The 25,557-nt window shown below is 39.9% G+C and overlaps 1 protein-coding gene across 8 annotated transcripts in view; it reads left to right on the top strand.

The window, feature by feature from the left end:
* The window catches only part of ANKRD26 (ankyrin repeat domain containing 26), a 105,508-nt gene extending 81,105 nt beyond the window's left edge, over window positions 1–24,403 (top strand). For all 8 annotated transcript variants that reach the window (XM_074404896.1, XM_074404895.1, XM_039478944.2 and 5 more), the window contains 6 exons: window positions 220–349; window positions 9,627–9,917; window positions 11,648–11,865; window positions 12,715–12,943; window positions 16,349–16,394; window positions 17,553–24,403. In XM_074404896.1, coding sequence (XP_074260997.1) covers window positions 220–349; window positions 9,627–9,917; window positions 11,648–11,865; window positions 12,715–12,943; window positions 16,349–16,394; window positions 17,553–17,686 — 1,048 coding nt within the window. In that variant the 3' untranslated portion in view covers window positions 17,687–24,403. The remainder of the gene's footprint in view (window positions 1–219; window positions 350–9,626; window positions 9,918–11,647; window positions 11,866–12,714; window positions 12,944–16,348; window positions 16,395–17,552) is intronic.
* Window positions 24,404–25,557: the final 1,154 nt, after the last annotated feature.

Here is a 25,557-nt window from a genome sequence, read left to right as displayed (position 1 = left end):
TCTTTATCTGCCATATATATCATACAATTTTTCTTCACGTTATTTACCTGAGATTGTAATTTCATTAGTGTTTTCAGACTATGTCAGATTGAAATAAATGAGAGGATCATGATTTATACATTTGTTTCTCTTATGTGCTAAAGCATAGTATCTGTTTAAATAATTATTAAATGTTTGCCTTTTAAAAACCCGACTTACTCATTTTGTACCTCCCTGCAGATTTAAGAACCTCTTAAAAATGACAAGAAAGAAGTTAAATGAATATGAAAATGGAGAGTTTAATTTCCATGGAGATTTAAAAACTAGTCCGTTTGAAATGGATATTCAGATTAATAAGCTAAAACATAAGGTAATTTTTAATAAGTTTTGGGACAAAAAATGACTTAATTTTGGGAAATATAGACTCTCAATGCTTTTAATAGCAAAATAAAGATTGTTTTTAAAAACTTTTTTAGGGACTTGATATTAATAAAAAGCTTTTTTTAAACTTTTAAGTTCTACTTTTAAGGTAGATGAACAGGTTTGTGCTATAGTTAAACTTGTGTCATGGGAGTTTGTTTTACAGATTATGTTGTCACCCAGGTATTAAGCATAGTGCCCATTAGTTATTTTTCCTGATTATTCTCTCTTCTCTCACCCTTCATCCTCTAGTAGACCCCAGTGAGTGTTGTTCCCCTCCATGTGTCCATGTGTTCTCATCATCTACCTTCCACTTAGTAGTGGAACTTGAAGAATTTGGTTTTCTGTTCCTGTGTTAGGTTACTAAGGATAATGGCTTCTAGATCTGGACATAGGAATAGGCAAAGATTTCATGGCCAAGACAGCAAAAGCAATTGTAACAAAAGCAAAAATTGACAAGTGGAATCTAATTAAATCAAAGAGCTTCTACAGCGCGAAAGGAAGTATCAATAGAGTAAACAGCCAACCTACAGAACGGGAGAAAATTTTTTGCAAACTATGCATCTGACAAAGGTCTAATATTTGGCATCTATAAGGAACTTAAACAAATTTACAAGCAAAAAAACACTAAAAAGTGGGCAGAATACATGAATAGACACTTCTCAAAAGAAGACATACATGCAGCCAAACAAACATGAAAAAAAGGTCATCATTATTGATCATTAGAGAAATGCAAATCAAAACCACAATGAGGTGTCAGCTCACACCAGCCAGAATGGCTATTATTAAAAAGTGAAAAAATAACAGTTGCTGGTGAGGTTGCAGAGTAAAAGGAACGCTTATACACTGTTGATTGGAGTATAAATTAGTTCAACCATTGTGGAAAACATTGTGGCAATTCCTAAGACCTAAAAACAGAGCTACCATTCAACCTAGTGATCCCATTTCTGGTTATATACCCAAAGGATAGAAATCATTCTGTCATAAGGGTACAAACACACATATGTTCATTGCAGCACTATTCACAATAGCAAATACATGGAATTGACCTAAACATCTATCATTAGTAGTAGACTGGGTAAAGAAAATGTGGTACATATGTACCATAGAATACCATGCACCCATAAAAAGATAGCTTTGTAATATATCATTTTTTTATAAAAGAGGCATGCCGCTGATTCTCTTATGTCTTGAACCCTGTCCAATTATCTAAAAACAAGCAATACACCATTACATAACCCCAAGTCACTAGTATCAGATCAATTTTTTTGGTAACAGCTTTATTGAGATATAATTAACGTATGATGCAATTGACTCATTTAAAGTACACAATTCAGTGGCTTTTAGTATATTCAGAGTAATACAGTGATCACCACAGTCAATTTCAGGACATTGTCATCATGCTAAAAAGAAACCCTACATTCTAATTAGTTATTACCTACCTGTTTCCCCTTCCCGGTTCAACCCCTTTATTTCTATAGATTTGCCTACTCTGGACAATCACAATGTGTGGTCTTTTGGGACTGACTTCTTTCACTTAGCATAACAACGTCCATCTGTGTTGTAGCATCTATCAGTACTTCATTTCTTCTTATTGCTGAGTAATATTCCACTGTATGGATAAATCATTTTATTTACCCACTCATCAGTTAATGCACTTTTGGGTTGTTACCACTTTTTGGCTGTTACTGATAACACTGCTGTGAATTGTTATGTGCAAGTTTTTGCATATGTTTTCATTTCTCTTGGGTTTATGCTTACTAGTGGAATTGGTATTCGGAATTGAAAGTGGTCATATGGTAATTCTATGCTTAATATTTTTAAAAGCCAGGCGCGGTGGCTCAAGCCTGTAATCCCAGCACTTTGGGAGGCCGAGGCGGGTGGATCACGAGGTCGAGAGATCGAGACCATCCCGGTCGACATGGTGAAACCCCGTCTCTACTAAAAATACAAAAATTAGCTGGGCATGGTGGCGCGTGCCTGTAATCCCAGCTACTCAGGAGGTTGAGGCAGGAGAATTGCCTGAACCCAGGAGGCGGAGGTTGCAGTGAGCCGAGATCGTGCCATTGCACTCCAGCCTGGGTAACAAGAGTGAAACTCCATCTCAAAAAAAAAAAAAAAAAAAAAACTTGTATAAATTTAGGGGGCACAACTGTTCTTTTGTTTCATGGCTCTATTGGGCAGTGGTGAATGAAGTCTGGGCTTTTAGGGTCACCATTACCCAAATAGTATACATTGTACCCATTATGTAATTTCTTATCCTCCTCCCATCCTTCCAAGTCTCCAATGACTATGATTCCAAACTCTGTTCATGTGTGCACATTATTTAGCACCCACTTATAAGTGAGAACATGTGGTATTTGGCTTTGTGTTTTGTTTTACTTAAGATAATGGCCTCCAGTTCCCCCCCCTCCAGCCCGCCCCGTTGCTACAAAAGACATGGTTTTATTCTTTTTTATGGGCAATAGTTTTTCCATTGTAGGTATATACCACATTATCTTTATCCAATCATTCATTGATAGACATTTAGGTTGATTTCCTATCTTTGCTATTGTGAATAGTGCTGTCTATGTTAACCTTTTAAGGAGCTGCCAGTCTGTTTTCCAAAGTGGCTGCATCATTTTACATTTCCATCAGCATATGAGGGTTCTGAGTTTTCCACGTCCTTGTTAACAATTATTTTCTACCTTTTTGATTGGAAAAAGATACCATCCTAGTGGTGTGAAGTGGTTTGATTTACCTTTCTCTAATGCAAATTATCTTTTATGTGCTTATTAGCCATGTGTGTATATTCTTTGTAGAAATGTCTATTCAAATCCTTTGCCCGTTTTTTAGCTTGGTATCTTTTTATTTTTGAATTGCAAGGCTTTTTTGTTTCCTAGGTGTAAATCCTATGTCAAATGTATGCTTTTCAAATATTTTCTCCCTCTCCGTGGCTTGCGTTTTCACCTACATAGTGTTTTTTCAAGCCACAGCAGTTATAACGTTTTGATGAGTTCCAGTTAATTTGTTTTTCTTGTCATCTAAGAAACCACTGCGAAGTGTAGTCACAAGATATATACCTGTATTTTCTGCTGTGAGTTTTATAGTTTTAGCTCTTACCTCTAGCTGTTTTATTTTGAGCTAAATATTTGAGCTTTATAGTTTTTATGTATGGTATTTGGTGGGAGTCCAACTTTATTCTTTACTTAAGGATATTCAGTTGTCCTAGCACCATTTGTTGGAAAGGCAGTTCTTTTCCCATTTAATTGTTTTGTTACCCTTCTGAAAATTAGTCAACCCTGAATGTGTGGGTTTATTTTTGGTTTCTCAATTCTAATTTTAATTTTTATTTTTTCACTTTGTCACCCAGGCTGGAGTGCAGTAGCGTGATCTTGGCTCACTGCAACCTCCACTTCCCAGGTTCAAGCAATTCTCCTGCCTCAGCCTCCTGAGTAGCTGAGACTATAGGCACGCACCACCACACTCGGCTAATTTTTGTATTTTTTAAAGCAGAGACAGGGTTTCACCATATTGGACAGGCTGGTCTCGAACGCCTGACCTTGTGATCTGCCTGCCTTGGCCTCCCAAAGTGCTGGGATTACAGGCCTGAGCCACTGCTCCCGGCTTGGATTCTCAATTCTAATATGTTGATCTATATCTTTTCTTATGCCACTACCAAACCAAGTTTAATGAGAACTCTTTTTCAGTCAAGTTGCATATTATGTTTATAATTTATGTAATAATAGTCAGTGTACTGCAGTGTCTTAACTTCACTTTTTGCTGGGGTCCATCCTGCAGACCCCAGCTGCACAATGAATGAATAATGTACCCAGGCACAGATATTCAGTGAAAGAGCAGACTAGGGAGCCAGGCTGCTGACCAAAAGAGTTGTAGCAGCTATGGTGGCCCTGACTAGCTGGCCTCACTGGCCATTTATTCAGCACACATTAAATGACGAAGGCTTTGAGTCAACACCACTAGAGGGTAATTAACCTGGTCAACTTCCCCGAGAGAGAGCCATCCTGCCTGCAAATGATCAAAGTTTAGTTTTAGGACCAAATGAGTAAACATGTTATTTAGATAAACTCTCCCACATTCCCTTGTTATTTGTTTTTCTGCTGTTAATTCAAGATAAAGAGGATTAGGCTTCCTTCAGCCAAACCTTTTACTGAGGCTGTGCAACCCCCCTGGCCTTTCAAGAAGGTTTGTGACTATTTCCTATTATTTTACAATTTTTCTCACCATCTTGACTGAACCCCTATACTTTTTGCTTCTTGAAGGAGCCTATGGCTCATGCCTTGCAGACCCTATTACACGATGGCAAGTGAGGCTTACAAAGCTAGAGTTCATTCCTTTTCTTCTTTCCAACCTTTAGTCTCACCCAGTGCCTCTCTCTCCAGTCCCATTTCCATCAAATCCTGATCACAGAATCTGCTGACATAGTCTATTGTTTACTACATTATGTTTTATTAACTCATTATAACTCACAGAATCATCTGTTAATTCTATGAATTCATCATCTTAAATGTTTACTGTCCAGGAAGGAGAGGTAAAGTTGGGGTTGTCAGCTTTCCCCATTGGAAATTGAGCTAATCGATCATCTTTCAGTTTACAGTTAAATCCTCTTATGATCTGGTACCTGGAGTTTTCAAGGTATAACACTGAGTCTGATCTTTTCTTGGCACAGATCCTACATTTTTGGAAACCACAGTTTCTAGTATTTCCTTTTGTTTACTTAAACAGAAATGCACAGCTATACTGTACAGCTTGGTAGATGGTTCATGGAATCAATAGTTCAACCCATTCAAAGAAAAGTTTTCATAAGTGCAGCACTTAAAAATCATGTAGTGTTTAGGTAATTTTTTTTTTTTTGAGACAGAGTCTCCCTCTGTCGCCAGTCTGGAGTGCAGTGGCATGATCTCGGCTCACTGCAACCTCTGCCTCCCAAGTTGAAGCAATTCTCTTGCCTCAGCCTCCCAAGTAGCTGGGATTACAGGCACCTGCCACCACACCTGGCTAATTTTTTGTATTTTTACTACAGACAGGGTTTCACCATGTTAGCCAGGATGGTCTCGAACTCCTGACCTCGTGATCAGCCGCCTTGGCCTCCCAAAGTGCTGGGATTACAGGCATGAGCTACTGCACCTGGCCTTGTTTAGGTAATTAATGAGAGATGAGTAATAGCCACATTAGTCATTTGAATTTCAAAATTTCTGAGCCAGTTGGTAAGATATGGAGAAGCATTGTGGTCCAACATAAAGATGAGATGGTCTTTATACAGATTGGCTTAAAGTAAGGTAACGGAGAAATTGTATTTAACTTCTTTTTTTTTTTTTTTTTGAGACAGAGTTTTGCTCTTGTTACCCAGGCTGGAGTGCAATGGCGCGATCTCGGCTCACCGCAACCTCCGCCTCCTGGGTTCAGGCAATTCTCCTGCCTCAGCCTCCTGAGTAGCTGGGATTACAGGCATGTGCCACCATGCCCAGCTAATTTTTTGTATTTTTAGTAGAGACGGGGTTTCACTATGTTGACCAAGATGGTCTCGATCTCTTGACCTTGTGATCCACCCGCCTCGGCCTCCCAAAGTGCTGGGATTACAGGCTTGAGCCACCGCGCCCGGCTGTATTTAACTTCTTAACATTCAAAGGGTACTACATTTATTTTACTACTAAGAAGATTAGAAATGATTTTGTAATGTTCTCTGTACTTCCTCATTGAGGAAAGGAAAATGAAGTCACATGCTGTTACCTGTACCACATTCTATTCATGAGAAATGAGTCACTGAGGTTGGCCCATGTTCTGTTTTATCATGGGATGAATATTTCTCCTTTTATTTTTAGTTGACACAAAATTATACATATTTATGGCTACAGAGTGATATTTCAATAGATGTATACAATGTGCAAGCTAATTAGCATATCCATCATCTCAAACATTTATCATTTCTTTGTCATTCCTCCTAGCTAGCTCTAATTTGGTGGCCATCAACCCAGCACCTTCTCCCTTCCCCGCCCCTTTGCCCACCTCTCCTCCCTCCTGCTTTTCCCAGCCTCTAATACCCATGATTCTACTCTCTACTTCCGTGAGCTTGGGTTTTCTTTTTAGCACTTGCATATCAGTGAGAACCTGAGATGTTTGTCTTCCTGTGCCTGACCTCTTTTATTTAACATAATGTTACTGACATGATTTCATTCTTTTTTTTTGTAATGACTGAATAGTATTCCATCCTATGTATGCAACACATTTTTCTTTTTCTGAGACAGAGTTTTGCTCTTGTCGCCCATGCTGGAGTGCAGTGGCGCAGTCTCAGCTCACTGTAACCCCTGCCTCCTGTGTTAAAGCAATTCCCCTGCCTCAGCCACCCAAGTAGGTGGGACTACAGGTGTCGGCCACTATGCCTGGCTAATTTTTATATTTTTAGTAGAGATGGGATTTCACTGTTTTGTCCAGGCTGGTCTCGAACTCCTGACCTTGGGTAATCCGCCTACCTTAGCTTCCAAAGTGCTGGAGTTACAGGCGTGAGCCACTGTAACTGGCCCCCACAACCTATCTTCCTTTTTTTTTTTTTTTTTTTTTTTTTTTTTAAACATTTTCCATTTTCGTTTTACATTCAAAGGGTAAATGTGCAGGTTTGTTACAAGGGTATACTGCATGATGCCAAGGTTTGGACTTCTGTTGATCCTGTCACCCAGATTCTGAACATAGACCCAATAGGAAGTTCTTCAGCCCTGGCCCCCCTCTCTCCCTCCTTCCTTTTGGAGTCCTCAGTGTCTGTTGATTTCGTCTTTGTGTATCTCTATACACCACATTTTCTTTATCCACTGTCTATTGATGGACATTTAGGTTGATTCCATATCTTAGCTATTGTGAATAGTACTGCAATAAACATGGAAATGCAGCTATCCCTTTGACATGCTGTTTCCCTTTCTCCTGGATAAATACCCCATAGTGGAATAGCTATATCATATGGCAGTAGTATTTTTAGCTTTTTGAAAAACTTCACATTTTTTTTTTTTTTTTTTTTTTTTTTTTTGAGATGGAGTTTCGCTCTTGTTACCCAGGCTGGAGTGCAATGGCGCGATCTCGGCTCACCGCAACCTCCGCCTCCTGGGTTCAGGCAATTCTCCTGCCTCAGCCTCCTGAGTAGCTGGGATTACAGGCACGCGCCACCATGCCCAGCTAATTTTTTGTATTTTTAGTAGAGACGGGGTTTCACCGTGTTGACCAGGATGGTCTCGATCTCTTGACCTCGTGATCCACCCGCCTCGGCCTCCCAAAGTGCTGGGATTACAGGCTTGAGCCACTGCGCCCGGCCTCACATTTTTAAAAATAGTGGCTGTACTACTTTACATCCCCACCAGCAATATCTAAGAGTTCCCTGTTCTCTGCACCCTTGCTGGCATTTGTTATCTTTTGTCTTTTGATAGTAGCCATTCTAACTAGAATAAGATAGTATCACTTGCTGGTTTTGATTTGCATTTCTCTGATGATTAGTGGTGTTGAACATTTTTGCCATATACTTTTGGCCATTGGTATGTCTTCTTATGAGAAATGTGTTTCAGATTTTTGCCTACTTTTGAATTGGATTATTTATTCTTTTTGCTGTTGGGTTGAGTTCCTTGTATATTCTGGATATTAGTCCCTTGTCAGATGAATAGTTTGCACATAGTTTCTCCCATTCTACAGATTGTCTCTTCACTCTGTTAATTATTTCTGTTGCTATGCAGCTTTTCAGTTTAATATTGTCCCATTTGTCTATTTTTGTTTTCTTGCCTATGCGTTTGAAAATACCCATAAAATCTTTGCCTAGACCAATGTCCTGAAGCATTTTCCCTCTCTTCTAGTAGACTTACAGTTTCAAGGTCTTAGTTTTTTTTGTTTTTTTTGTTTTTTTTTGAGATGGAGTTTCGCTCGTTACCCAGGCTGGAGTGCAATGGCACGATCTCGGCTCACCGCAACCTCCGCCTCCTGGGCTCAGGCAATTCTCCTGCCTCAGCCTCCGGAGTAGCTGGGATTACAGACACACGCCACCACGCCCAGCTAGTTTTTTGTATTTTTTAGTAGAGATGGGGTTTCATCATGTTGACCAGGATGGTCTCGATCTCTCGACCTCGTGATCCACCCGCCTCGGCCTCCCAAAGTGCTGGGATTACAGGCTTGAGCCACCGCGGCCGGCCAAGGTCTTAGTTTTTTACATCTTTAATCAATTTTGAGTTGACCTTAGTATATGATGTTAGGGGTCTAGTTTCATTCTTCTGCATATGGATATTCAATTTATTAGCACTATTTATTAAAGAAGATGTCCATTTCCCAATGTATGTTCTTAGCACCTTTATTTAAAATCAATTGGCTGTAAGTACATGAATTTATTTCAAGGTTTTTTATTCTGTGGCCTTAACACCAAGAATTATTACCCCTTAGAATGCAACTCAAATTAGCATAAAAAATTTGCAGCTTAGAAAAAGGCTTATGGCATTAGAATCTGTATTACAGGATTTATTAATTAGAGTCTTATTTTAAAAGTCTTATTCTGGGAACCATTTTTTTTTTTTTTACAATGCCTAGATAATAGGATCTCCCCAGAACTTTTTTTTGGAAATTCTAGGGAGTTTTTATGGGGAAAGCAGTAAGAGACTTTCTACTGCATCTTAGAGCCATGTAAGGAGGAAAGACATGAAACAATCACAGAAGAATGTAAGTTGAAGATCAAGTGCAAATGTTGTGTAGCAAAGATGATGAAAATAAGGAATATATTTTTGTAACTCCTGGTGGCTTTAACTTTGTTTTTTATTTTCTGAGTAATTTAAGGGTCCACATTGGAAGAATATTTTTTTTTTTTTTTTGAGACGGAGTTTCGCTCTTGTTACCCAGGCTGGAGTGCAATGGCGCGATCTCGGCTCACTGCAACCTCCGCCTCCTGGGCTCAGGCAATTCTCCTGCCTCAGCCTCCTAAGTAGCTGGGATTACAGGCACGCACCACCACGCCCAGCTAGTTTTTTGTATTTTTAGTAGAGACGGGGTTTCACTATGTTGACCAGGATGGTCTCGATCTCTCGACCTTGTGATCCACCCGCCTCGGCCTCCCAAAGTGCTGGGATTACAGGCTTGAGCCACCGCGCCCGGCTGGAAGAATATTTTATAGTTCAAACAACATTTTGTGGCAAGTGAATTTGTTCTTGGTTTTATGTTAGGCTGTTCTCAGGCTACTTCATTCATTATTGCACTATATTTTTGTCTTCATTCAGATTGATGATCTGACAGCAGAACTGGAGACTGCAGGTTCAAAATGTCTGCATCTGGATACAAAGAATCAAGTTCTTCAGCAGGAGTTGTTATCTATGAAAACAATACAGAAGAAATGTGAAAAACTACAGAAGAATAAAGAGAAGTTGGAACAAGAAGTGATAAACCTCAGAAGTCATATAGAAAGGAATATGGTAGAATGTGGTCAAGTCAAACAGTATAAACAGGAGATTGAAGAAAGAGCAAGACAGGAAATAGTAGAAAAATTAAAAGAAGTCAATCTCTTTTTACAGGTTTGTTTATATGTAGTGTGCTTTCATTCATTCACTGCAAATTGTATTTTGGACATATACACTGTGTGTGTTTCTTCTACATCCCTTATAGCAGTTTGTTCTATAGATTTCTAGAAGGAAAATGGCATCTGTTTCTCCCTTTAGATATTTCAGTTCCCATCATTATTATAACTAAATTAATCATTCAGGATAATGATTCTCACTAGAGAATTATTTGGATATTAAGATCAGTTGGCGCCGGGCGCGGTGGCTCAAGCCTGTAATCCCAGCACTTTGGGAGGCCGAGGCGGGTGGATCACGAGGTCGAGAGATCGAGACCATCCTGGTCAACATGGTGAAACCCCGTCTCTACTAAAAGCGCAAAAAATTAGCTGGGCATGGTGGCACGTGCCTGTAATCCCGGCTACTCAGGAGGCTGAGGCAGGAGAATTGCCTGAGCCCAGGAGGCGGAGGTTGCGGTGAGCCGAGATCGCGCCATTGCACTCCAGCCTGGGTAACAAGGGCGAAACTCCGTGTCAAAAAAAAAAAAAAAAAAAAAAATCAGTTGGCATAAAACAGAACCATCAGGAAAAGAAAAAATTGTGCTTTAGAAATTATACCATACTCTTCCATTGTTCTTAAATTGTTCACTTTTTGAAATTTTTAATTAATTTCATTATTTTTTATATTATCAGAGTTCATGAGTACAAATGTTTATTACTCAGCCTCCTGGATAGCTGGGACTACAGACGCATATCATAATGCCTGGCTGACTTTTTAATTCTTATTTTTAGTAGAAACAGAGTCTTGCTTTGTTGCCCAGGCTGGTCTTGAATTCTTGGCTTCAAGTGATCCCAAAGTGCTAAAATTACAGGCATGAGCCTACATGTTAGCTCTTAGAGACTTGGAATGAGAATAGGGAGAAATCTTAGTGATAAGCTAATATAGTTTCTCATTTTACAGATGAAGAAAAGACCTAGGGAAAGGTTAAACAGCAGGGCCCAAGCCATAGAGCTAGTCAGGAAGGCTCAGGATCACATTCCAAATTCCTTTACTTGTACTCTGGGTGATTCCATAACCTTGTGCTCTAACAGGTAAAATTACTGTAAGAGATCCATGACCTTGGCCTTTTTTCTCAACATATATATTGATGTGCACAGCATTTATCCCTAAGTTAGAACATGCAATATTTTACTTAACAAACATGCAGTTACTAAGCCCTAAGTTCCTATATGTTCCATACAGATGATTGCTTTAATTTACTTTGCCAAGTTTATTCATAAAATGGAATATCACATCAAAAATTGTAAGCATATTCGTCTTCCCATGAATATTCTAACAAAAAATAATTTTTATACAATTTTCATTAGAAAATATATACAAATTTGTACTCATTTTCTTTCTTAGGTTTTCCTGTTACCAATTATCATTTTATTTTCTACATAACATTTCCCCCATCATTAGACATCTGGGTTGCCAGTCAGCCTTTATTGTTTTGATTACTTCATCAAGGATCAAAATGCTTCTCTAGTAGAAACTCACTTTCATTTCTTTGGAAGGTGTATTTGTGTTCCCTTTTCAATTAGAGCCCTGGAATGTCCTCTTATCTCTGACCAATGCGTATTGACACACAGATCTTTCTGTTTTTGTAGTTTGGCTTAAAAACAAAGCAGCCCTTAGACACCGAGGAGGTGGCCTTGGTCTTACTCAGGTTGTATATTTTTAAAACATATGCTTTTAATTTTTATTAGGCACAAGCAGCATCTCAAGAAAACTTAGAACAGTTAAGAGAGAATAATTTTGCTTCAATGAAAAGTCAAATGGAACTCAGAATTAAAGATCTGGAATCTGAACTCTCCAAAATGAAAACTTCTCAAGAAGACTTTAATAAAACTGAACTGGAAAAATATAAACAACTCTATCTAGAAGAATTAAAAGTTAGAAAATCCTTGTCAAAAAAACTAAACAAGTAAGTCAAAATATAGAATCATAGGAAATAAATTAAGCTCACTGATTTGCCTGAAAGCATAATTCTTAGTGAGACAGGTTCATGAGATTAATGGTAAGTGAAAGCCAACTAGGTAATATAATTTTGGAAAGTGATGTTAGTAAATTAACTTACCTTTAAAATATAAGTCCAGGACAGTTTATGTCTCTCCCCTGTTTTTTAAATTTTATATGGCTATTCCATTCATATTCTCATGTAGTTAACTAGATCTGTCTTTATGCTTTGTGCTTTTGAAACTGTTAGACATTGATATTGTCATCAAATTGTTGTAAGCATTACCATAAATAGAATTATTAGTGAGTTGAGCTTTTTTTTTTTTTTTTTTGAAAATCACAGCTTAAACCAGAAAGGTCAAGTATTACTACTACTCAGGCACATTCTAGCACTCTATAAATTAACTTTCCTTGATCTCCGGTGTTATCACTAGAGGGCACTGTAAACAAACGAGCCTGTATAGTTTTTCTACTACATGAAGGCATGCTAGTGAAATAGGGAATGATTAACATAGGGATGAAGGGAAGTATAATTCATAAAGTGGTTAAAAATAACAACTTGGTCAGCCTTAGGGAGTGTGTGGAAAACAGAGGGCAGTCCCTGGCTCTGATGTCTTGGGAGCAATGTTAGGAGCTAACTACCTTTGAGGCTCTTTAGTTCTTTTTGATCACCAACTCAGCTGTCTCCTTTTTCCCTAGTATTTGTTGTGGGAAATTTCATTTACTCTTATGATAACTTTTTTAAAAATGCACATCTCTTAGGAATCATTTAGGGAAAAGTTAAATACTAAGCATGTGTCTTCTGCAATCTTCACAGAACTAATGAGAGGCTAGCAGAGGTCAACACCAAACTTCTTGTGGAAAAACAGCAGACCAGATCTTTATTCACCACTCTCACTACCAGGCCAGTCCTGGAGTTTCCTTGTGTTAGAAATCTTAATGATAGCTTAGATCTGAACAGAAAACTTATTCCAAGAGAAAACTTACTGATCTCTACCTCAAATCCACGGACTTCAAATAATAGCATGGAGAAATACTTGACCAAGGTTAGTTATGTTGTCTTTTCCCTTTGGGTTTCAGATTTCTCATTTAATTCTTTTTTTGTTTTATGTTTGTTTTTTTTTTGAGACAGGGTAATGTTGGACTTCAAGCTACCTCCACCATCTGAAACATAGCTCCCACCTGGAAATAAACAGGCCACAGAGAAAAGAGGAGCAATTTTATAAAACATAGTTTATTTATTTTACTCCTAGTAGCTCTTGATTTTGTATTATGCATTATTAGCATAAGAGATTACTAATTTATTAAGCTTTTTTATTTCCTCTAGCAGTGTTCAGTTTCTCCTTAGCTATTGCTTTACACATTTCAAAAACCATTGACGGGACCATGTCTACCTCAATAGGACAGTTATTAATGCCACCAAGACATTTTTCTCTCCTTTTCCCTTCCATAGTCTGCATCAGGCACTGTGTTAACTGGAGACAATAATTCTAAATTTGTATTAAGGGAAATATGAGGAAAATGTGTGATTTAATGGGAAAGTAGGAATAAAATAAAAGAGACATATTTGCCAGTTTTCGGGTGTTCCTCCCAGAGCAACTCCCTCCTGCATTTTGGGTCTTCCCCTTTTCCCATTGAGCCTTCATGTCTGGCCTGGTGTCCTTTTCTCAAAGGTAGAAAAGCTTTAATATGCATAATGCTTTTATATGCATATCTAATAATGCATAATATTAGCATTTCTCTGTCATTTATGTGGTAAAATATTCAAGGGTTGGCCTGGCGCAGTGGCTCACACATGTAATCCCAGCACTTTGGGAGGCTGAGGCAGGCGGATCATGAGGTTAGGAGTTCAAGACCAGCCTTTCCAGTGTGGTGAAACCCTGTCTCTACTAAAAAATACAAAATTTAGCTGGGTGTGGTGGCACATGCCCTAGTCCCAGCTACTCAGGAAGCTGAGGCAGGAGAATTGCTTGAACCCAGGAGGTGGAGGTTGCAGTGAGCCAAGATTGCACCACTGCATTCCAGCCTGGGCAACAAAGTGAGACTCCATCTTAAAAAAAACACACACACACACACACGCGCGCACACATACACACACACACAGAGACACATATTCAAGGGTCAATGAAGGCTGGAAGAGAATTTATGTAGTGGGAGGCCACTCCAGGGCTGGAATAGAGGCATCAACTTCTTCCAGGTACCCTTTAAGTGTTAGGGGGAAAAAATAACCTCTACTTGAATTTGTTATGCAAGAAGTATCCTCTTTGTAGAGAGTTTTCTTCAGCATAAGGTAAGCAATTTGTTCAGAGTATTTCATTTTTATCTAAGCAAAATGTACATGTTATGAAAGTATTTGTAAATACAGTATAAAGAAATAAAATTTACTACACATAGGAAGTAAATATTTAGGAGAAGAACTACATTATGTTAGTAGTTCCTTAATACAAGTCATATAAAAATGTATATTTTATGTTGTGTTTATTAATGAATAGCAGTATAAGATTAGTTCAATAAAGGCTTCTCCCTTTATTTGGTATTGAGTTATTACTTTTATAGGACCTACTAATGCTGTTGTCACATTATTCATTTTATAAGGCCTGTCTATATATTCATAATATATAGGTAGCTTAATATTTATTTTTACATCTTTACATCTTTATCAGTAGAATTTTCACATGATATAACAGTATCACTTTCTTCCCGTATATGTTGATGATTCTGTACCAAAAAACAGCATAGAACATATTTTAAATTTTTAATTTTCTAAAAATAGAGAATGGAAAATTTTTTTGTTTGTTATTTTGGAGATGGAGTCTCGCTCTGTCGCTCAGGCTTGAGTGCAGTGGTGCGATCTCGGCTCATTGCCACCTCCGCCTCCTGGGTTCAAGCAATTCTCCTGCCTCAGCCTCCCAAGTAGCTGGGATTATAGGTGCATGCTGCCGCACCTAGCTAATTTTTTTTGTATTTTAGTAGAGACGGAGGTTTCACTGTGTTGCCCAGCTTGGTATCGAACTCCTGACCTCAGTCTGCCTGCCTTGATCTCCCAAAGTGCTAGGAATATAGGCATGAGCCACTGTGCCTGGCTGGAAAGTTTATTTTAAGGAAAAATCCGTTAAAAGAAAAAACTGATTAGGCTTTATAAAGGTTAGAGTTTTGCTAAGAATTACATTCATTTGCTAAGAATGCATTCATTGCAAACTATGACTTCAGTTGTTTTTTTTTTTTTTTTGAGACGGAGTTTCACTCTTGTTACCCAGGATGGAGTGCAATGGCACGATCTCAGCTCACCGCAACCTCCGCCTCCTGGGTTCAGGCAATTCTCCTGCCTCAGCCTCCTGAGTAGCTGGGATTACAGGCGCGTGCCACCATGCCCAGCTAGTTTTTAGTATTTTTAGTAGAGACGGGGTTTCACCATGTTGACCAGGATGGTCTAGATCTCTTGACCTCGTGATCCACCCGCCTCGGCCTCCCAAAGTGCTGGGATTACAGGCTTGAGCCACCGCGCCCGGCCTGACTTCAGTTGTTTTACCTTTGTACTACTAAGAGAAAACATCACCTTTCTGAAATGATGTATATGCAATAGCCCAATATTAATTGTACTTCTTATCAGATTAAACAGCATTACACATTTTTAAAATCTAAACTTAAAACAAGTAGGAATTTTATTTGTGATTATTTTGATATTTGAGCAATCAAGTGTAGTCTTTAAGAATATTACAGGCCAGGCCGGGCGCGGTGGCTCAAGCCTGTAATCCCAGCACTTTGGGAGGCCGAGGCGGGTGGATCACGAGGTCAAGAGATCGAGACCATCCTGGTCAACATAGTGAAACCCCGTCTCTACTAAAAATACAAAAAATTAGGCCGGGCGCAGTGGCTCAAGCCTGTAATCCCAGCACTTTGGGAGGCCGAGGCAGGTGGATCACAAGGTCGAGAGATCGAGACCAACCTGGTCAACATGGTGAAACCCCGTCTCTACTAAAAATACAAAAATTAGCTGGGCATGGTGGCATGTGCCTGTAATCCCAGCTACTCAGGAGGCTGAGGCAGGAGAATTGCTTGAACCCAGGAGGCGGAGGTTGCAGTGAGCTGATATCGCGCCATTGCACTCCAGCCTGGGTAACGAGAGCGGAACTCCGTCTCAAAAAAAAAATAAATTAATTAAAAAATACAAAAAATTAGCTGGGCATGGTGGCACGTGCCTGTAATCCCAGCTACTCAGGAGGCTGAGGCAGGAGAATTGCCTGAACCCAGGGGGCGGAGGTTGCGGTGAGCCGAGATCACGCCATTGCACTCCAGCCTGGGTAACAGGAGCGAAACTCCATCTCAAAAAAAAAAAAAAAAAAAAAAAAAAAAAGAACATTACAGGCCACATTTTGTAAGTGATATATCATTCTCATGGTAATGGCTCTTGTCTAACTTAAACATTATAAATAACATTTGATTTATTTCAGATGCAGCAGGAGTTGGAAAAAAATATAACTAGAGAACTTGAAGGAGGTATGTTACCAAAATTCATAAATTAAATTTAGATTGATTTCTGAAGTAAACTGTAAATGGCGAGTGGCTTCCCTTTCCATTGTTTGGCTAATAGATGCTACCTTAAATATTCTTTCTTACACACATCTAATGAAAGATGTGAAAACAAACATTCATAGTGAAGAGTATACTTATTATGTCTCATTAATTCATCATGTTCCGTAGCTTTAAAAACATCTCAGGAAGTCTTTGCGTCTCTCTCTCTTTTTTTTTTTGGCTCTACACTTTCTTCACTTCTGCAATCCCCATAGAACTGTCAACCAGCATGTGAAAATTATTCTCAGAAAACAGAGGCATCATCAACTTCTCAGGATTATGGTAGTGATTTAAGGACTAAAGACCCCAGACTGATCCAGTACTACTTAGTCTGGAATTACAGTTCATAAACAGTCACTTGACAGGCAACATTTTAAATCTCCAGCCATTTACTTTGTCATTGGTTTCTCTTTGCCCTCAGGAGAAGTTCCAAATTCCTTAGCATGGAATAAAAACACTCATAACAATGTGGTCCCTGTCACCTTATTCAACCTTATTTCTATTCTCGGGGCCCCTTTGCTCTGGTGTTCAGCCACCCTAGACCACATGGAATTCCACAGCGATCTTCCTTAGCTCCAGCTCTGGGCATTTGCTTCTTCCTTCTATCTGGCCCATGTTTTCCTTGTCCTTCAGGTATCAGTCTACATATTGCTTCCATCAAAAAGCCCACAGTATTGACTCGGAACTGGGATAGGTGTCCCTTCTGTGTGTTAGTGCCCTGTCTTATGCCTGCCGTGGTGTCTGTGACTCTGTATGGAAATTGTATGTTTGTTTCTTCAGATTATAGCATATGTTTGTTAGAGGTGGACCGTATCATCTTCATCTTGTAATTCCAATGCTTACTTTGCACATGGTTGTTGAATAAATGAAGAGTGAGAAAGCCAGAAGCTCTGATAATTAACTACAAGGATAATTAATTCAATGTGCAACCATGGGCAAATTAATAGTAATCTTATATATTAGTTGTATATACAGATTTTTCTTATTAACACTGACAAAATTCTCAGCTCTTTTACTGACTTCCACTTAGTTAACTGTGCAGTCTTTTAGGTAATGAGTGTAATTCCTTCTTTTTCATTCCAGTTGCTGCTGAATTGGAATCTGGATCAGTGTCTTCTCCTCTAGGATCAACTGCTGAGTCAATTCTAAATCAAGATCTAGTTTGGAAAGCATCAAGAGAGTATGTACAGGTTTTAAAGAAAAATTATATGATCTGAAGGATAAAATTTTGTTACTGGGCTGTTTTTTCTCATTAGATATTAATATATGACATGAAACTATTAAAGGGAAATATTTTTATATTCTATGTGTCTGATCAAAATTTATATAGTATTTTAAACAATGTTACTTGGCTTCTTTAATCTGTAAGTGGATTTTGCCAGTAAAAACCAGGAATATTGAGTTTTACATACACAAACTGCCCAAATATCAGCTGTTTAAAGATCCAAATCATGAAGTTGTCATTAGTACTTTATAGTGTACAGTTAATTGATGACTTCTTTGTATTTTATAATTTTTATCACTCTGTGTAGTGGTAGAATTGGACTTAGATGTCATTTTATTGTGCAAAAACTGTGGTCATTGTTCATGTGTGGATGTATTACAGTTGTTACAGTGCCATCAAATTTATATAATTTTAATTTTAAACACTGATTTATGTAGATCTTTTCTCGGGGAGAAATGAGATTTGCCTAATTTACCTTTTCCATTTATTTATTTTTTATTAACCTTTTGGAAATAGGCTTCAATTTTGAGATAATTTCCAAGTTTTAGTACAAAGACTTCCCCCCCCCAGAACTATTTGAGAGTAAATGGCTGACGTTATGCCATCACCCCTGATTACTTTAGTGGGTATTCTTACAAGTCAGGACAGTCTGCATAACTACAGTGCAAATCTTGCATTCAGAAAGTCAACATTAATACATTCTAGTTTTGTTACTCTCTGTAATGTCCTTTATAGCAAAAGGATCCCGTTCCAATCTATGGCTTGTCTTTAGTAGTTGTGTCTCTTAGATTCTTTCAGTCTGGAACAGTTCCTCAGTCTTCTCTTGACATTCATGACCTTGAATATTTTGAAGAGTAAAGTCCAGTAATGTAGAATGTCCCCGAGTTGGGTTTCATGGTGATTAGATTTAGTTTGTATGACTTTTTTGACAGGAGTATCACAGAAATGACCCAGTGATCTCATTGCATGTTAACTGTGACCATACAGTTTTGATTTGCCCTGTTACTGGCGATGTTAGCATTGATCACTAACAGTGGTATCTGCTGAATTTCTCCTATGGGGAGGGAATTTGAGACTATGTACATCTCTGTTCCTCATCAAACCCTCAATTTATTAATTTACTTGTATCAATATGGATTCATGGTTTATTCCAGGCGTCCCCAAACTTTTTACACAGGGGGCCAGTTCACTGTCCCTCAGACCGTTGGAGGGCCGCCACATACTGTGCTCCTCTCACTGACCACCAATGAAAGAGGTGCCCCTTCCTGAAGTGTGGCGGGGGGCTGGATAAATGGCCTCAGTTGGCTGCATGCGGCCCGCAGGCCATAGTTTGGGGACGCCTGGTTTATTCGATGGGTTATAGTTCATATCATTATGAAAAAAAGTTCTATTTTGACAATTTCAGACTTATAGAAAAATTATAAGAGGTAGCACAAATAATTTTTGGATATTATTCCCCAAATATTAACATTTTACGTTTATCCTTTCTCCCCCTTCTCCTCCTTTCTTTCTAGATAAATATGAATACAGTTACATAATACAAATTTTTTTTCTGAATTGTTTGTAGGTTGCAGACATGATGCCTCTATTTCTAAATAATGTGTATTTTCTAAGTGCAAGGAATTAGCTTACATAACTGTAGTATAATATTCAAAATCAGGATATTAACATTGGCTCAATATTAATATCTAATCTATAGACCTTATGCAGATTTTGCCAGTTGTCTCCAAAATATCCTTGATAGCCAAGGCAAATTCAAGATGGGGGATTTTCATTATGTATGATTGTTCCGTTTCTCTAGTCTCCTTTAATCTGGGACAGTTCCTTGATTGTCGTGACATTTATGTTTTTGGAGAGTATAGGTCAGCTGTTTTGTAGGGTTTCTCTCCATTTTTGTTTGTATGATATTTCATTAGCTTCAGGTTATGTCATTCAAGCAGGGCTGTCACACAGGTTCTTTCCAGTGCAGCATCTGGAGTCATCTGCTGTGACTCGCTTCCGTTGCTGGCCAGTGTTGACTTTGATTATTTGGTTTGTTCAAAGCTCATCTTTGCTCTGGAATAGGGAAATGACTCTAAGTGACTTTTATTACTATTATTATTGTTGTTATTATTTTGAGTGGAGTCTTGTTCTATTGCCCAGGCTGGAGTGCAGTGATTCCATCATCTTGGCTCGCTGCAACCTCTGCCTCCCCTGTTCAAGCGATTCTCCTGAATCAGCTTCCCAAGTAGCTGGGATGACAGGCCTGCGCCATCACGCCAGGCTAATTTTGTTATTTTTAGTAGAGACGGGTTTTGCTGTGTTGACCAGGCTGTTCTTGAACTTCTGACCTCAAGTGATCTGCCTCGGCCTCCCAAAGTGCTGAGATTATAGTGTGAGCCACCCCACCAGCCCTTTTTTTTTTGAGACAGGATCTTGCTGTGTCACCTAGGTTGGAGTACAGTGGTGTGAGCTCAACTCACTTCAACCTCTGCGCCTGGGGCTCAGTGATCCTCATGCCTCAGCCTCCTGAGTAGCTGGGATGACAAGCATGTGGCACCACACCCAGCTAATTTTTGTATTTTTTGTAGAGATGGTTTTTTGGCATGTTGCTCAGGCTGGTCTCCAACTCCTGGGCTCAAGTGATCTGCCCACCTTGGCCTCCCAAAGTGCTGGAATTACAGATGATGAGCCACCTCACCTGGACAGCTTACCTTTCCTCAACTGCGAGAGTTGGCTGGTTCACTGGGTATAAAATGGGCCCCATAGTCCCTGTTAATGACCTGTGTCTCAGGTTGTGATGATATCAAATGAAATACATATGTGAGTTCTGAAAAGAAAAATCACCAGTGTATATTATATTACTGGTAGAAACCAGAACGCCACATTTGACTAAAGTCTAATGGAGGTATAGCCCTTCCTCTGCCAATACTGAAACAGATAATAATTTATATTTATATAATGAAATGTTCTCAGGCAGCTGGATTGAATCCCTCCTTTTTAGTGATAATTATCATTCCAGTTTACATTTTATCAGGGTTCCAGTTTATTTCTTCCTCTGCCTCATAGCCTTTTACAACTAAACTTTAAATTTGGAAGTTTTTTTCTAACACAGTGCCTTCTGATTTATTTTCTATTTAGTTTATTTACTTAGCATGATAAGCTTAACTGGTGATGTACTTTTTTTTTTTTTTTTTTTTTTTTGAGACGGAGTTTCGCTCTTGTTACCCAGGCTGGAGTGCAATGGCGCGATCTCGGCTCACCGCAACCTCCGCCTCCCGAGTTCAGGCAATTCTCCTGCCTCAGCCTCCTAAGTAGCTGGGATTACAGGCACGCGCCACCACGCCCAGCTAGTTTTTTGTATTTTTAGTAGAGACGGGGTTTCACCATGTTGACCGGGATGGCCTCGATCTCTCGACCTCGTGATCCACCCGCCTCGGCCTCCCAAAGTGCTGGGATTACAGGCTTGAGCCACTGCGCCCGGCCTGGTGATGTACTTTAAAAAAAATTGCTGATGCCGGGCGCGGTGGCTGAAGAGATTGTCAGGCATGAGAAGATAAGAACATTAAAGAAATCCAACTTTTAAAGGCCTGCAGTGCTTTTCAGAATTTTAAGAAGTTCGATAAATACTAAGATTTAATTGTTTTCAGCACTGGCTGATGGACAAAGAAGGGGTAAAAGAAGTGAAAAATTGCTGAAGTTAAGCACCCTGCCTGTCCTAGCTTGGTGATATGCTATTGACATAGTTGATTTTGTTTCTCTGAATCACACGTGAGAAATCTTCAACAGAATTTTATACAGTCAACCAAGTGGTTGTGAACTAGATCAGTAACTAATCCAATTATTAGCTATGATTTTAATATAGATTTAAATGAATCCTCACTAATCTATTTGGTTGAAAAAATGTTATGAAGGATATCATTCCAATTTGGCTATTATCTTAGAATGTATTTTCTCCTCCATCACCCTGGGGATGTATGTAGGACATTAATGGGAAAAATGAAAATGTACCTTTTTTAGTGTAACCCTTTTTATCTTTTTCTTTTTTTAAGACAGAGTCTTTATCACCCAGGCTGGACTGCAGTGGCACAGTCACAAGTCACTGCAGCCGTGAAATCCTGAGCTCAAGCAGTTCAAACACCTTAGGCTCCAGGGTAGTTAGAACCACAGGTGCACCCTACCACGCATGGATAATTCTTTGTTTTCTAGTAGCAAGGAGTTCTCCCTGTGTCACCCAGGCTGGTCTGGAACTCCCGAAGTCAAGCAGTTCTCCTGCTTCAGCTTTGTAAAGTGCTGGGATTACAGGCGTGAGCCACTGTGCCCAGCCCATTTTCTCTTTAAAAGAGCAATTATTGGAACAATGCAAATGGTTTAGAACATGGGCTTATGGGGGCGGCTGGGTGGAATGTGTGTCAGCTGCTTGCTGGCCTCACCTTCCATGTTTCAGCACGTGTCTGGGCCTCTTGGAGAACAGCACTGACAGAATGTGCAGCCTCAGGCTTGCACCTAGGAGTTCAAGGCCAGCCTGGGCAACATGATGAAATCCCATCTCTACTAAAAACACAAATTAGCTGTGTGTGGTGGTGTGCCTGTAATCCCAGCTACTGGAGATTATGAATCCAGAGAATCGCTTGAACCCAGGAGGTGAAGGTTGTTGTGCGGCAAGATTGTGCCACTGTACTCCAGCCTGGGCAACAGATCGAGACTCTGTCTCCAAAGAAGAAAAAAAGAAAAGCAAGCAAACAAACAAAAAAGAAATGAGCTATCAAGCTGTGCAAAGATAAAGATATGGAGTACTATGCTTTGAATATAAATTGGCCCTTATGTTTAGTCTTGATTCTCAGTGTGGCAGTGCTGAGAGGTAGGTGGTTTAAGAGGTCTTTAGGTCATTAAAATGAATTAATCTCTTTCAGGGTTAGTCTCATGGGGATGGATTAGTTACCACAAGAGAGGGTTGACATAGGCAAGGTTACTTCTCCAGGTTGGCCCCTCTTTGGCGTGTACCCACTTCTTCTACTGATCCGCCATGTTGTGATGCAGTCAGTGGGCCTTTGGACTTCACTGCCTCCAGATCCATGATCCAAAATAAATCTCTTTTATGAATTACCCAGTCTCAGGTATTCTGTTATGGTAAAAGAAAATAGTCTAAAACATGGAGGAACCATAATGCATATACTCAGGAAAAGAAATCAATATGAAATGGCTACATACTCTGTGATTCCAACTATATGATATTTTGGAAAAGGGGTAATTACAGAGACAATATAAAAGATCAGTGGGCCAGGTGCAGTGGCTCATGCCTGTCATCCTAGCAATTTGGGAGGTGGAGGTGGGCAGATCACCTGAGACCAGGAGTTTGAGAACAGCCTGGCCAACACAGTGAAACCTATTCTCTACTAAAAATACAAAAAAATAGCCAGGATGGCGGATGCCTGTAATCTCAGCTACTCGAGAGGCTGAGGCCGAAGAATCCTTTGAACCCTGGAGGTGTAGGTTGCAGTAAGTGGAAATCACACCATTGCACTCCAGGCTGGGTGACAGTGCGAGACTCTGTCTCCAAAAAATAAAAATAAAAAAATAAAAAATAAAAAATAAGTCAGCTATAACTCAAATACTAGCCAATAATGTGTGTGTGGTTTTTTTGGAACCAAAGTGTTCCAAAGTCCCTGTATTTTCTAGGTTAAAGTTGTTTAACTTGAGGTTATTATTATAACTAGCCATTAAAAGAATAGACACAGTATGTAACTTTTCGGCAAGCAGCTTAAAAAGGAGAATAAGAGAAAAATCCCAATTACATGAAGTAGACAAGAAAGGAAGAGAAAAACCCCAGACAAATCCAGGGTAATAGGAAGTACAAAATAAAATGTTAATACAAATTGTTAATACAAATGTTAATAACAAATACAAATATATAATTACAATAAGAGTAAAAAGAATAGACCAGAAGTGGTGGCTCATGCCTGTAATCCCAACACTTTGGGAGGCCAGGGCGGAAGGATTACTTGAGGCCAGGAGTTAGAGACCAGCCTAGATGACACAGTGAGACTTCTATCCCTAAAAAATAGTAAAAATTAGCCAGGCTTGGTGTAGTCCCAGCTACTCAGGAGGCTGAGGCAAGAAGATGGCTTCAGCCCAGAAGGTTGATGCTGCAGTGAGCCACGAACACACCACTGCATTCCGGCCTGGGTGAAAAGTTAAAAAATTCAAAAACATAAAAAGAAACTTGCAGTTAAAAGACAATAATTCCAGGCCGGGCGCGGTGGCTCAAGCTTGTAATCCCAGCACTTTGGGAGGCCGAGGTGGGTGGATCACGAGGTCGAGAGATCGAGACCAACCTGGTCAACATGGTGAAACCCTGTCTCTACTAAAAATACAAAAAAAATTAGCTGGGCATGGTGGCACATGCCTGTAATCCCAGCTACTCAGGAGGCTGAGGCAGGAGAATTGCCTGAACCCAGGAGGCGGAGGTTGCAGTGAGCCGAGATCGCGCCATTGCACTCCAGCCTGGGTAACAAGAGCGAAACTCCATCTCAAAAAAAAAAAAAAAAAAAAGGTACAAAAATTAGTCAGGCCTGGTGCCACATGCCTAAAATCTGAGCTACTCGGGAGGCTGAGGCCGGAGAATCACTTGAAAACCTGTGAGGTGGAGGTTGGGGTGAGGCAAGATCACGCCACTGCCTGGGTGACAGAGCTAGACTCCATCTCAAAAAAAAACAAAAAACAAAAAACAGAGATATTCCAGTTGGATCTCAGAATCGACAGCTTTGTGGCATTTTAACTCATCCTGGTCCCTCTCCCACCGCCTAGACTGTGGTGGCCTGAGGGTAACAGACCACATGCCCAGCACAGGTTCTAAGAAGGGGCCTTATTTGCAACTGCGGACAGGGGTATGGCTCGAGGGCTGGCCTTGATCTCACCTGACTGGACATTCTCCCAGTGCCGAGGTGCTGCCTGGAGGACATTTGTAGGAAATGTTTACAACAAATTGGTTAGTCTCTGCTGCCTGGGGCCACGAGAGCAGATAAGGCAAAAAATAGAGGAGCCAAACAGCATAGGAGGAAAGGCCAGGGAATAAAACACTCTGGGGAATGAAGGCTCCGAACCTACAAGACCAGAGTGGTGCAGGAGCTTGGAAGAGGCGTGCGAGGGCCCTGCGCTCACATCCAGCTGGCCTTCCGGGTCTGCACAAGCAGGACGTGAAAGTGAAGGCAGAGAAAACCTGTTTCGCCGTGGAAGGCACAAGCACGTCTGACCCCACAGGCACGCAGACCCCTTCTACAGACTCGGGAGGGTGTTGTGGGTTTTGTTTTGTTTTTTTAAGTTCCAGATGTTTAAAGACATCTCTGTCCTATCACTAGCTGACCACCAGGCTAAAAGAACAGGAGGAAATGGTCATCCATGACAAAAGATAGAGACTTCACAATCAGAAAAGTTATTAAACAAATAACCACTGCAACAAACAGCAAGAACACACCCCAGGGAGCTGGGAGACTCCTATTTCCAGAGTAGCCTTATAATACTTGAAACACACAGTTCAAAACAAAATAAAACAGGTCGGGTGCCTGTGATCCCAGTGCTTTGGGAGGCTGAGGCAGGTGGCTCGCCTGAGGTCAGGAGTTCGAGAACAGCCTCGCAAACGTGGTGAAACCCAGTCTATACTAAAATTACAAAACTTGTCCAGGTGTGATGGTGCATGCCTGTGATCCCAGCACTCAGAAGACGAAAGCAGGGGAAGTGTTTAAACTCAGGAGGCGGAGGTGGCAGACAGCAAAGATCGCACTGCTGCACTGCAGCCTGGGTGACAGTGAGACCGTGTCAAAAAAAAAAAAAAACAGAGAAAATAGGAGGTCAATTAAGAATATTCAGCCGGGCTAGGCACAGTGA

Source organism: Saimiri boliviensis, chromosome 8 (genome assembly GCF_048565385.1).
Source record: "Saimiri boliviensis isolate mSaiBol1 chromosome 8, mSaiBol1.pri, whole genome shotgun sequence".
NCBI lineage: Eukaryota > Metazoa > Chordata > Mammalia > Primates > Cebidae > Saimiri > Saimiri boliviensis.
The sequence above is the reverse complement of the archived record's forward strand: the minus strand, read 5'-3'. Positions and strand labels throughout refer to the sequence as shown.